The sequence below is a fragment of the Rattus rattus genome, chromosome 8 (assembly GCF_011064425.1).
Source record: "Rattus rattus isolate New Zealand chromosome 8, Rrattus_CSIRO_v1, whole genome shotgun sequence".
Lineage (NCBI taxonomy): Eukaryota > Metazoa > Chordata > Mammalia > Rodentia > Muridae > Rattus > Rattus rattus.
In genome coordinates this window covers 17263767-17277887 of record NC_046161.1, presented here as the reverse complement: position 1 = coordinate 17277887, position 14121 = coordinate 17263767, and the positions used below count along the sequence as shown (strand labels likewise).

The following is a 14121-nucleotide window of genomic DNA, read 5'->3' as shown; positions in this document are numbered from 1 at the left end:
TTTAAACATATTCATATACCCGGCTATATAAATCTAAGTACAAAACCATTCAATAGGTTCGAGGCCACACCCCCATATTTATGGGAAGTAAAACATTACTAATTAAGTTCAGTCTTATCTTGACAAAGGGAGAGCAGTGGTAGCATGGATACAACTGGAAGTGTTACTTTAAAAAGATCATATCCACTTTAGGACAAGTCAGTTTTACTTAGATCTGGGCTGTCCAACAAAAACATTGTTAGTCGTTCATGATCTGAATTTGGTGTAGGAATTAAATTATGTTATACACTAAAAGCCATGAGACATTTGTTTCGTAATAAATAAGGCAATGGAATTACTCATGAGTAGCCTTTTTAAGATAAGCTACTAGGTCCGCCCTTTCTCCCGTCTTCTTAATTCCAGAGAAGATCATTTTTGTTCTAGGAATGTAATATTTGGGATTTTCCAAATACTCCATCAGGGTATTCTCTCCTCAGGTGATGCCTTTGTTCTTGTTGGCATCTGTGTAAGAGAATCCAGCAGCCTGGCCTGTCTTCTGCCCAAACAGACCATGGAGGTTTGGTCCAGTCTTATGCTTGCCTCCTTTTTCCACAGTGTGGCACTGGGCACACTTCTGAACAAAAATCTTCCTGCCTTTTTTAACATCACCCATTTTAAATTCGGTCCGGGCTGGTCAACACCACAAACGTTCAGACTCTTAGGCAGACGTCCCTCTCTCTAGCCCACTCTTGCTTTTCTCAGGCAAACTGAGGCAAACCCTGAACAACGATTAGGTAAAGAGAGATCTCAAACTCTAGTCTTCCAAGACCCAGTGGCTTGTTTTCTGTCCCTTGGACGCCTGAGGCTTCCTGTTTTAAGACGCCTATACAGTTGCCGTGGAGACCAGCCCTGGGCCAGGAGGTCGTGCTGCAGATGCGGAAGGGAGAGGTTGAGATGCGCGCGTGCTCTTCCTCCAGAGTCCACAGTTCCCAGGCCACTCCACACCCACTCCTGAAGCCTGGGTATTCCTGAGGAATTTCCACGGGGATGTTTTGATCTTGGGGGAAGGGGCTGGGGAGGGGCACTCAATCTCTACTCCGGTACAACTATGGTGGAGTTTCAGAGAAACCTCAAGGGAATCTGGGAAACCCCACGGAGTGGATTTTTCTCAGCGTGTCAATGAGATTCTTTTAGTCGCTATTTCACCTGTTTGAGCCTCCATTGCCCTTAAGGTCCTATGTCCCTTAGAGCGTGACTGTTTAAAGCCGCGCCTACTGTGAAGTGGGCACCATTCGCCAAGATCTGAATATGGGAAAATCCTGCAGGGATCTTCAATGGAGCAGCGACACAGAACACAAGTGTACTTCAACACAGAAGCTCAGCAGCATACAGCAAGCAGCCTATAAGTGTACTCAGAAGACGGAGCAAGACCAGGTGACTGACTGGGTGAGTTTAAGGCCAGCTCCACAAAAACCGTCTTCTGGGGCTGGAGAGATGGCTCAGAGGTTAAGAGCACCGACTGCTCTTCCAGAGGTCCTGAGTTCAATTCCCAGCAACCACATGGTGGCTCACAGCCATCTGTAATGGGATCCGGTGCCCTCTTCTGCTATATCTGAAGACGACTACAGTGTAAAATAAATCTTAGTAAAATATTTATTAAAAAAAAAAAAAAAAGCAAGTGCTCTTGCAGAGAACCCAGGTTCAATTCCCATCACCCTCCTGGCAGCTCACAACCATCTGTAACTCCAGCTCTAGGGGCCTGATGTTTTCTTCTGGACACACACACAGTCCTGTGACAGGAGAGATGGCTCAGTGGTTGAGTGTACATACTGCTGTTGCAGAGGACTGAAGTTAAGTTCCCAGCATCCATGCCAGACAGCAGGCATGCATGTGGTGCACACACGCAAGCAAGCTAAGTGTTCACATATAAAATAAAATTGATCTTAGACAGTAACTTAACAAGCGATCTTTCTGGGGCTGTAGCTCAGTTAGGAGAGCTCCTGGTTAACAAGCACAAAGCCCAGGAGGAGGAAAGGGGATCTGGAGTTCAAGGTCGCCCTCTGCTACGTGTTGAAGCCTGGGCTATACATAGGGCCTCTCCAAAGAAAAAAAGAAAAGAAAAGCAAACCATAAGTTTATTTTATTATTATTATCGTGATTACTGCTATAGTAGAAAACTAAAGCCAGGGATAGAAGATTTTTTTTCTTTTTTCTTTTTTTTTGGAGCTGGGGACCGAACCCAGGACCTTGCGCTTGCTAGGCAAGTGCTCTACCACTGAGCTAAATCTCCAACCCCAGGGATAGAAGATTTGATGGTTAAAAAGAACTGGTGAGGTGACCATAACTTGGAGGGGCTGGAGAGATGGCCTAGTGGTTAAGAGCAGTTGCTACTCTTCCAGAGGATTCAGACATGTGACACACCACACCCCCCCCAAACACTTTTTTTTTTTTAACTAAAAGAGGGTCCAGAGAGAGAGATGGCTCAGCAGTTAAGAGTAGCTGCTGCAGCCAGACAGTGGTGGCTCACGCCTTTAATGTCAGCACTTGGGAGGCAGAGGCAGGTAGATCTTTAAGTCTGGAGGCTAGCCAAGGCTACACAGAGAAACTGTCTTTAAAAAAAAAGAGAGAGAGAGAAAAAAGAGAGAGAGAGAGAGAAAGGAGAGAAAGAAAGGGATAGAGGGCTGGAGAGATGGCTCAGTGACTAAGAATGGAAGAGTGGGCTGCTCTTCCGGAGGACCTGAGTTCAATTCCCAGCACCACACGGAGGCTCACAACTCTAGTCATAGGGAATCTGGTGACATCTTCTAACCTTCATGAAGACCAGGCACATGGGGCATGCATATGTGTACAAGCAAAATATTCATACACATAAAATCTAACTTTATAATATTTTATTATGTGTTAATTGTAATGTTTTATGTGTATGGGTCTTTTACTTGCATGGATGTCTGTGTAGCACATGTGTGTAGTGCCGGTAGAGGCCAGAAGAGGGCATCAGGTCCCCTGAAGTTACAGTTACAGGCCATTGTGAACCACCATTTCAGTGGTGTGGATGGAACCCTGGGTCCTCGGGAAGAGCATTAAACACTCTTAACTACTGCTCACCACCCCACACCTCTCAGCTCAGGTCCAATGGATTTGGAAGTTGCTGCTGCTTCTCCCTCGAGAATGGCAGGGTTCAGGTGTCTTCTTTTCTCAAATAAAATGACTTAACTTAAAATAGAAAGCACTGGGAAGGCAGAGGCAGGCGTTCTCTGTGAGCTTCAGGTCGGCCACAGCTACATAGTGAGACCCTGTCTTTTTTTTTTTTTTTTTTTTTTTTTTAAGATTTATTTATTTACTTATTTAATGTATGGGAGTACACTCTTGCTGTCTTCAGGTATACGAGAAAAGGGCATCGGATCTCATTACAGATGGTTGCGAACCACCATGTGGTTGCTGGGAATTGAACTCAGGACCTTTGGAAGAGCAGTCAGTGCTCTTACCTGCTGAGCCATCTCTCCAGCTCCGAGACCCTGTCTTGAAACAAAACAAACAAAACACCTTAAAAAAAAAAAAAAAGAACAAGGAAGTATCAGCACATCACATGCCTTTAATCTCAGCATTCAGGAGGCAGACAGACCTCAAGGCTGGCTTGGTCCAAAACAGCAGGGGCTACACAGAGAAGCCCTGCCTCTGAAAGGGGCTTTGGTGGTGGTGGTGGGGATGCTGGAGAGAGAGTGCACCAGTTAAGAGGACTGGTTATTTTTCCAGAAGTCCTGAGTTCAATTCCCAGCAACCACACATGATGGTGCACAACCATCTGTAATGGAATCTGATGCCCTCTTCCGGCCTGCAGGGGTATGAGTCTACAGAGCGCTCACACACATACGTTAAAACCAAACAAAGGCTAGAAGCTAACCTGGGATATATGAGAGCCTCCCTGGGTGGTCCTCTGGCTATCTCTGGGACTCGAACCTAATCTCGGGCTGACCCATTGAAGCTGTTGAGGCTTGGGGCTGTTGTCAGGGGCAGTTTCTTGGTAGATCTAGGATCCTGCGAGAGTCATTTGCTGCGGTGGGAGTGGGAGGGTAGTTGGCAGTAGACTGTGGAGCAGCACACTCTAGAGTTACATTCCTTTGCAGTTTCCTCTCCTGCCCCGTGCCTTAGCCTGCAGGAAGGGCATGACTTCCTCCCTGGTGCCAAGTGGTCTCATAAGGATCAAGGGATGCTGTGCTGATCAGAAACTTCCCAGCCTTAGTCCGAGACATTACCCTTGGCTTTCTGGAGCGGACATCTTGCAGTTCCCTCCACCAGCCATGGTTTCCCACCCATCCCAACACCCCCTCTCCTCCTTTCTGGAGCCCGAGCCGCCTCAGCTTTTATTTATTTACTTTGAGACAGGCTCTTGGTCTGTAGCCCTGCCTGGCCTGGAACTCCCCAGATTCTGCTTCTAACACTGAAGATCTGGGATTGCAGGAACGCACCACCACACCCTGCTTGCATTTCCCCTGCTTTCATGACTTGTAGATGAGCATTCTGCCAGCTGAGCCACATGCCCAGCCACAGTCCCACTACTTTGAGACAAGGTTTCATGTAGTTCAGGCTAGATTCAGACTTATGACATAGCCCAGGTTGACCTGATCCTCCTGCCTCAACTTCTCAAGTGCATTCAACACCTTGCCAGGCTACATTCCACTAACTTGAAAGTACCTTCTAGACACAGTGTCACTTTCCGAGAATGCCCTTTCCCTCCTCCAGTTGGCTGAGGGGCTCCAGGGACAGGGCTCTGACTTTTGTGTGTGGTAATGGGTCTCACTGCTTCCTCAAGTTCTAATGTAGGTGGAACTGCATGTGTGTCTTTAGGCCGGGACTCTCCGGCTTTAGAACCTTTAGCTTCATAACGGCACACCTACAACTCAGCCCAGCGGCTTCTTTGGTGGTTTTCTATGTTGTTGTTGTTGTTGGTGGTGGTGGTGGTGGTGGTGGTTTTTGTAGCCAGGCAGAGTTAGAACACACCTGTAGACCAGGTTGGCCTGAACTCAGACATGTGCCTACCTCTGTCTCCTGAGTGCTGGGATTGAAAACCTGTGCCTGGCTTGTTTCTGAGCAGAGGAAACAAGTTTATTAAGGAATGAGAAAGAACTGCCAAGGACGTGGAGCCCAAGACAGGAATACTTTTGTTTAGTGCTTTTGAGATTGGGTCTGTGGTAGCCCAGCCTGGCTTCAAGCTATGTAGCCAAGGGTGACTTTTTCAGCCATCCCTCCTGTTTCTGCCTCAAGGGTTGTAATGACAGGTGTGCACCACCATGCCTGCCTGGCCTTACCAAGTAGTCCAGGCTATCCTTAGAATCACAGTCCTCCAGCCTCAACCTCCGTAGCACTGCAGTAGAACACTGCCACTCAGGGCTTCTGTGACTTTTGTTTTTCTAGTTGGAATGTCAACACATCCCAGGGGTATTTTCAGCCAAAAGAGGGCTGGCGGCCAGCGGGTGTGTCTGAAGCAACAGAAAACAGTCCTAGTCAACTCTGGTACTAGTTTAGAGACAGAGCTGCCCCTCTCTGGGGACGCCTCAATTTCCCTCATTTTAAAAAAATGTTTTGGTTTTGTTTGAGACAGGGTTTTTCTGTCTAGTCCTGGCTGCTCTGGAACTCACTCTGTAGACCAGGATGGCCTCAAATGTAGAGATCTATGGCCTCTGCCTCCTGAATACTGGGGTTAAAGGCATGAGCCAACACTGCCCAGCTTAAATGACCTATTATCTGTGTGCGTTGGTTTTGCCTGAGTGTATGTCTGTGTGAGGGTGTGTGACCCCCTGCAACTGGAGTTGAGCTGACATGTGGTTGCTGAATTGAAGAGTAGCCAGTGCTCTTAACCGCTGGGCCATCTCTCCAGCAGATATATAATGAAAGCCTCACTTTCCCTGTATAACTCTGTTCATTTTGTGAAAAACCAACACATGTAAAACCAGACAGACACAGCTGTGTGGGCCTGTAATCTCTGTCCTGGGAGAGAACAGCTCCTGCAAAGAAACCCTCAAGGAGGGGATGGGAGTGTAGCTCATGGTTCAAATGGGTCCATCCAAATGCCACAGCAAGTTTTTTTTTCATGTAAGCCTTTTTACCTTTTAAGTAATTATTTTCTGTACCCTGTGAATATACCATGTCTGTGCCCACGTTTGTCTTGATGAGGCCAGAAGAGGGCATCTGGCTCTCCTGGACCTGGAGTTGAAGATGGCTGTGAGCTGCCACGTGGCTGCTGGGACTGACTCCAGGTTTCTGGAGAACACAATCCATCTTCTCTGCCACGCCATCTTTCCAGCTCCCTGATTTTTTTAAACTAAGAATGATACAGCTGGGCAGTGGGGCACACCTTTAATCCCAGCACTTGGGTGGATCTCTGAGTTCCAGGTCATCGTCGACTACAAAGGGAGTTCTAGGACAGCCAGGCTACACAGAGAAACCCTGTTTGGAAGAACACACAACACAACCACAACAAAATGAGAACATGGGAGTGGTCTCTTTAAATGGGTTTATTGGTTTTATCCTAGAACACAAGACCTTGGCTCTGATCTGAACCTGAAGGAAGCTGTAAGGAGCCTGCCTGGCACCCAGGTGGGAGGCCCTCCAGGAGGTGAAAGCACAGGCTTGGCACCGATGCGGGCTCCAACATCTGCCTGAGGAGGGAGAAACTCCTCCTGGCAGGCTGTGAGCCCTGGAGGAGAGGCATCAAGAATACCCAGCACTGGATGAACAGCTGACAGGATCCCACAGCAGTGACCAGCTCCATTTCCAAGTCTTGTGAAAAATAGGGTTCATTTTTAATGTGACAAAAGAGATCCCCGGTAGGGATCATTTTGACTCTGTGTAGTTGTTCCCTCCTGGTAACAAGGTCCGACAGACTCCAGGAAACTGCTTTTTTTGCGGATGGCTGGTGTGCTTGCTGACCTGGCCCCCGAGTGGGGCAAGCCCCTAGGTGACCAGGATAGGGTTAGGGGAAGTCACTGTAGGGCAAGCGGAAGGGGTAGAGTGGTGTGTATCTTGAATCTTGCCAGAGTAGCTTGTCCTCCAGGAAGGCGATGGAAGGCAGGGTGAGGACCAGAGTCTGGTGTTTGAGCATGCTGTACACATTCAGGCCTGGGATGTGAGGGCATGGTCAGGGTGTGACTGCCTGAGCCATCTTATCTGAACCCTGGGCCCTGGCCCCCTCTGTGGTACACTGTTAGTTTTCAGATCCCACATCAGTTGCTGAGCAAACTAGCTGACTTCCCATTTGCCCGGGACTTAACTGTGACCCCCATGCAGCATTCCACTGAGGACCCAGTAGGTGGATAGACACAGGTATCACTGAGAGACCAGAATCAGCTGGAGTCGGTGGGAGGGGAGGAAAGAGTGGAGGACAGGCAGAGCGGCTCTCACCCCGTGCTCACGGGCGCCCTCTTCAGGCTGTCTATGGAACAGACTAACAGATAGGACTGGGATGCTCCTCACTGGGGCAGCTGAAAGCTGCAAGAGTGGCTCTGGGTAGAGCACACGCCTAGCACACGAGGCCCCAGCACAACTGAGTGGTAAACTCTTAGACAAGCCACTGAGCCATGCTGTGACAGGTGCAGGGTTTGAACTGCCTGCCCATGATTAACAGTGGGATCTGGGCCAGTTTGCTCCAGGGTTCTGAGGTCATGACTGGACCCATCACTCACCTACTGCGGGAATCAGGTTGAAGCTGTTGAGCCCGGAGGTGGCTGCCATGACATTCTTGGGCATGTCTTCGTGTGTTCTGGAAAAGATGGAGGCTGAGAGGTGAGCCTGGCAGGACACGGGACTTGGCCCCTTCCCCACCCTGCCCTGTGTCCTCACAAGTCTACAAGGAGCACAGAACTCCCCCAGTGGCGGTACTGGGCCAACTCTGTCAGGTACTGGGGGTCTGCAGTGGGTAGTTCCAGGGAATCCACAATGTGTAGATCATCCTGTGGAGAAAAACAAGACCCTGGGCTCTAGTGCCGAGCCTAGGAACCACAGCCCCCGCCATGTTCCCTCCCAGCTGTTCTGTACTATACCTGCATCAGCTTCACTGTCAAGGCCACCTTGAGGCCCAGTGCCCGCACTTTCATGGGCAACATGTAGTAGTAACTTGTAGGGCCCCGGGGACCATGGGCTACACCTCCTGCAGGGACAGTAGTGTGTGAGAAGGTGTTGGCCACAGCTGGCCTGGGGTGTCAGAAATCTGTTTGATGGCTGGCACAGGCTGTTGGAGTGGGTGATGAACAGTAGCCTGGGAGGAGTGGGAGGGGCCAGAAGATCCCGCTAGGTACATGAGAAGAGTGGGCAAGGAAAGACTAGATAGGAGGGGTGGAAAGGGACTGAGGACAGGTATGAAGGTACAGTCATCCAACTCTAGTACAACAAAGTGAAGCAGAAAAAGTAAGTTCAAGATCAGCCTGGGATATACAGCAAGACCCAGTCTCAAAAGAAAAAAAACAAACAGGTATCCAAAGGGGAGGTGGGGTTGGGCTGTGGCTCAGTGGGTGGAGTGCTTTCCCAGTGTGCAAAGACTAGTGTGTTTCATCCCAGTGCTGCATAAGCCAGGCCGGTGGAGCAGGGCTCTTATGCCCCAGTGGGCTCATACCCCAGGACTCAGGTGGGCAGCTGCAGGGCAAGGCCAACTCCAACTCCCTCCCCTTTAGACCCACTCACCTCCCCGCCATATGGGAGAGCGGATGCTGCCGTGCCGGGCACGGCCACTGCCTTTCTGCTGCCAGGGCTTGCGGCCACCACCACTCACCTCCGCCCTGGTCTTGGTCTTAGCATAGCTCTGTGGGTACAAAGAGTAGGGCTCAGACTAACGGCAGAGAAGGTTGTGAAGGGGACAGTGTGGAGAACGTAGGGACCAGAGTCCCCCATCTTGAGAAGCAGGGCTCTGCTGCCCAGTGTACAAGGGCTGTCATTTCTGAGGGTCAAGGCCTCACTATGTAGCTCGGGCTGACTGAACTTTATTCCCCTCCTCAGCCTCTGCAGGGCGTGGCTGCAGGCACCAGTCATCTCACCTGGTTCCTTGTGGACTCTTGAATGTTCCTGGCTCAGAACTCTGCTCTCACTGACTGTCCCTATTCATCTCCACTCAGCTGCCTTGAGGGCTAGTTAAGTCAGACCCACAGGTAGAACAAGTTAAATGTTCCTTTGGCTGGAGCACGGCTCAGCAGTAGAGCACCTATCTAGAATCTTGTGACATGGCTCGGTAGTAGAAATTCCCAAGTGGGATGGTGGTAGCTTATTAACAAAGTTCTACCCAGCCATTGAGGCTCTACTCACTACCCAGTACACCTGCACTCCAGACAGACTGCTCCCAAGGATGCCTGTCCACTCTAACCACTGATGTTCATCCCTTTCTCCTACTAGACTCTGAGTCCTCTGGGGCAGGGATATGGTGGGTTGCAGCTTCCCTACCATAAGGACTACAGTGATGGGTGCTAAATTACGAGCTGAGAAGGGGCCTGCCTCGAATAGGCAGACAAGACTGGAGCGGGGTTGTTTCCAGAGAGCACACTCACAAGCCGCTGAGCCCAGTGGGGAGCTCTGCCATGCTACTCAGGACACTCACGATTCTCTTGAAGTTCCTCTGCCACACGGCAACCTGGTGCAGAATGTCCAGCCTGCAGACAGGGAAGGGAGACCTAAGAGGGGCACCCCAGTTGAAACTCCCACATCTGCATCCCAGGAAAGGAAACCTGGCTCTTCCTTTGGACATCTGGGACCCTCTGTCCTCTACTCTTCCCTGACCACAGGTGACACCACCTCAACTCAAGATGGTCTCTGTACCACGAAGTCCAGCCAGGGTTGGTGGCTGTGCCTATTATGCTGGTACTCAGGGGGCTGAGGCAACAGAGTTGAGAACTAAAGGCCTACCTGTACTTCATGGTAAGACTCCACCTCTAAAAACCAAAGAGTGAAGTTGTGTTCTCTCTCTCTCATTCATTCTCTCTCTCTCTCTTTCTCTCTCTCTCGCTCTCACTCTCTCTCTCTGAAATGCTCTTGTCTTGGTTGGATCAAGCTCAAAGTACTCAGGAGTGCTAGAGAGATGGTTCAGTGGTTAAGAGTACTTGCTACTCTTGTAGAGGCCCAGGTTCAATTCCTATCACCCAAAACAACCCGCAGCTGGCCTTAACTCCATTTCTGACCCCTTCCAGCTTCTGAGGGCACTGCACACATGTGGTACACAGACACATTCAGGCAAATGCTCCTACACAGAAATACAGGTGGCACTGACTGAGATTAGATGGAGTCAGAGGGACACCTTGGAGCTTCTAGGGGCTCTCCTGCCTTCCCCTCCCATCTCTGTGCACCAGTGCTTTAATTACAGATACACGTACATACCACCACATTGGGCTTTATGTGGGTTCTAAGGTTCAAAATCAGGGAGCCATATTTGTGTGGCAGGTACTTTACTCACTGAGCTGTCTCCCCAGCCCTTTATAATATAGTTTGTCTGATATATCTAAATATTTTGTCACTTCAGTATCCAACACTAACTGTGTTTCAGGTATACAGTGGTCAAATGCTACTAGGGCCTACTGTGTGGACAGTATGTCCAATAAAAGCAATCCTGTGGGCCAACAAGATGGCTCAGTGGGTAAAGGCACTTGCAGCAAAGCCAGACTTGTGTACACACACATGCACGTATATACACACGAGCACACATGCACACTCATGCACGCACCATGAAGAGAGAAAAAACAACTCCTCCAAGTTGTCCTTACTGCCACATCTACAAGTCTACCCCCACCTCCAAAAGGCCTGGCATGGTACTGTGCACACCTTTAACCTCAGCACTAGGGAAGCAGACAGGAGGATGCCTGTGAGTTCAAGACCTCCTTGGTTTACAGGAGGAGTCCCAGAACAGCTAGGGGCTACACAATGAAACCCTGTCTCGAGAGAAAAAAAACAAAACAACAACAACAACAAAAAAACGTGAGTTCACTTTTGATGAGTATGTGTGTTCCACCTGCAAAAACAAATCTATCTGTGCATCATGTTTGCCTGGTGCCCACGGAGCCAGGAGAGGGCATCAGTTCCTACAGAACTATAGTTACGGATGCTTGTGAGCAGCCATATAGATGCCTAGATCCTGTCTCAGCCTTCCCTGTGGTGGCATGACAAGCACGTGCAAACAAGTCTGGCCTTCTAGCTGTCATTTCTGAAAAAACCAACATGTTAACAGTTTTTAGTTACTCTTTAAAAAGAATTATATTCATCTATGTATGTGAATACCCGGTAGCTGTCTTCAGACACACCAGAAGAGGGCATCAGATCCCATTAGAGATGGGTGAGTACCATGTGGTTGCTGGGAATCAAACTCAGGACCTCTGGAAGAGCAGCCAGTTCTCTCAACTGCTGAGCCATCTCTCCAGCCCAGTATTTAGTATTTTTATTTTTACGTATGGTGTCATGTAGTCCAGGCTGGCCTGGAACTCACTATGCAACCTTGACCATTAATTTCTTTTTTTTTTTTTCTTTTCTTTTTTTTTTCGGAGCTGGGGACCAACCTAGGGCCTCCTGCTTGCTAGGCAAGCGCTCTACCACTGAGCTAAATCCCCAACCCGACCATTAATTTCTTGATCCTCCTATTTCCACCTCTACAATGATGGGATCAGAGGTGTGGGTCACCATGACCTTTGTATCCTATAGAAGGGAACCCAGGGCAAGGTGAGTGCAGGCAAGCCTTCTATGCACATCCACAACCCTAATATAAAACGTTTCTAGAGAATTGTCTCTGTGGTAGATTGATCTACCTAATTGTCACTCAACTTCTTGAGGTCTGACAAAATGCGGACTCAAGCACCAGGAAACAAAGCAGGGTGTTTGTATCCTTCGCCCTCCAGCCCTTTAGTAGGGAAACGGATCACCTCTTATGTGGAGAAACCAGGACAAGGTTCTCCCACTGCACCCCGCACTCACCGGGGCGTCGTTGCAAACACGTCGGGGTGCAACTCCGCCAGACCGATGCGCTCCTGCTCAAAGCCTCGGAGAGACTCGACCCAGGCTTGCACTGGGCGCCGGGGCGCCGGTATCGGGAGCTCACACTTGCGCAATACAGGGTCTAGGAGACCTGGCCGGGGATGAGAAATGAGCGGTCACGAGTCAGGATCAAAACTCAATACTTTCGGTGCCAACTCAGTGTGTCAAGGTATGATCTCGGCCATTTCACCTGCGCTATCTCCCGGCTCTGAGATCTCCGCTGGCCGCACTGCGTCTTCTGCTAGAGAGCTGATGACCTGGAAAATGACAGGCCGGAGTTAGAGGTGCTCTCGGAAGTTATTGACCTCCGACCTTGACCTCAGCTCGGTTCCCTACCCGGGAGCCATTGGGTCGAAGCCAGGCCCGGGAAGCGGCCTGGAACAACCGCAGCATTTCGGATGAAATCTCGTCACGCAGGAGGTCGCTGCGCCCATGGACGCTCGCGGCGATGACTGATGACGTCGTGCGTGCGCCGGCGCACGTCACGAATGCGATTCGGCCGCCATCAGCCCCAGGTACCGAAGCCCGAGGCTTTGGATCAGCTCCACATGACTACCGGAAGCCCCAACACCCGGAGAGCGGGCTCCGGAAGCAAACCAATGAAGATGCTTCACCTCAAGAGACGTGTTTCTACTTTAGCCAATGAACCTGAAGGGTAGATGGAGGGTCCGCCCATACCTGGGCGGTACCTGGCTAATAAGCGTTAATCTTTTGATTTACAGTGGACAAGCCTCCTGCTACATACACTCCGTATTTTGCCTACATTTTTCTCCGTGCCTTTCTCTTCATTTACCATTATTGATATGAATTGATTTTTGTCACTTAGAGTCAGGGTCTCACTCCTGACTAGCCTGGAACTCACTATAGCCCAGGGTGGCCTTGAACTCAGAGAGATCCACCTGATTCTGCCTCCCCAGTGCTGAAATTAAAGATGTGTGCCGGTTTGGGCCATGGTGGTGCTTGCCTTTAATTCTAGCACTCGGAAGGTAAAGGTGCTACATGGGAATTCGAGGCCAACCTGGTCTACATAGTGACTTCCTGAACATTCAGAATGAGACCCTATCTGGAAAATTAAGGGGAAAAAAAGGTGTGTGCCATAACATGGGGCTATTCTTCGCTTTTTCAATATATATGCATTTTAATTTTTTACTTTTAAAAAGGATTTTATTTATTTTATACATGTAAGTGTTCTATTTGCATTCCAAAGAGGGCATCAGATCTATTATATATGGTTGTGAGCCACCATGTGGTTGCTGGGAATTGAACTCAGGCCGTCTAGTTTGGTCGCAAGCCCCCTAACCTGCTGAGCCAGGCTTCTTGTCTACACAAGGCTTCTCTGTGTAGACAAGGCTAACCTTGAGTTCAGAGACTCCCTCTCTCAGCCTCTGGAGTGCTGGGTTGCCAGTTGCATGCACAGCATTGCTTACATGCCCAGGTGAATCTAATTGTATGTTCTTCCCTTCTCCTCTTGGTGTGTGAAGAGGTCTGACTTGGCTGGCACTGAACTCTGTGTAGTCAAGAGTAACCTTGAACTTCTGATTCTCCTGTCCCCGCCCCCTCCCGAGTCCTGGGATTTTAGGTATGCGCTAGTATGCCAGTTCATTTAGTGCTAAAAGACCAAGAAGTTTGTGCAGCTTAGGTACTCTACCAGCTGAGCCATCTCTCCAGCCCTCACGGGTTTTATTTATTTGTTGAGACAGAACTTCAGTGTGTAACCCTGAAGTCCTCCAGCCTCCTCTTTCCAAATGTGTTTGATTCTTTAAATGGAAGTCCTGCAAGAAAGCTTTCAGTATTTTTTAGGCCTACTTAGATTCTCCAGAGCTGTTTATGTCATTCTGAAACCCTTCCCATCAGCCCTGTGTCCATCCACTCACATATAATCCAGGATCTTGCCCCCTCACACCTTCCAGGACTCTCCTAGGGCAGGAAAAAAGTCACCTGATAAACAGATCCAGATCACCTCACTAAGAACCTCTCCAAAAATAATCGGAATGATCGAATTTATTGTTTGTCTCTGTTTCACACTTGACCTTTAGGGGGTGCTGTGAGCTTACACCTGGCTCACTTCCATCCACTATGAGGTCTGGCTGGGACTTGGACACGGAACTGAGCCAACCTCCTTTTCATTGCCTGTATAATGGAAAAATTGTG

At 49.4% G+C, this 14121-nt stretch overlaps 1 protein-coding gene and 1 pseudogene across 1 annotated transcript; both read right to left on the bottom strand.

Annotated features, from left to right (window-relative positions):
- Positions 1-334: 334 nt before the first annotated feature.
- Positions 335-706, bottom strand: LOC116907697 (annotated as a pseudogene).
- A 5767-nt stretch (positions 707-6473) lies between these two features.
- Mrpl4 (mitochondrial ribosomal protein L4) lies at positions 6474-12440 on the bottom strand. The gene is made up of 9 exons (XM_032910368.1): positions 12307-12440; positions 12161-12227; positions 11911-12061; positions 9557-9608; positions 8653-8770; positions 8016-8122; positions 7816-7925; positions 7659-7735; positions 6474-7095 (listed from the first exon to the last, which is right to left on the bottom strand). Exons 1-9 carry the CDS (start codon positions 12361-12363, stop codon positions 6950-6952), a joined length of 885 nt encoding a protein of 294 aa, XP_032766259.1. The 5' UTR covers positions 12364-12440; the 3' UTR covers positions 6474-6949.
- Between the last annotated feature and the right edge of the window lie 1681 nt (positions 12441-14121).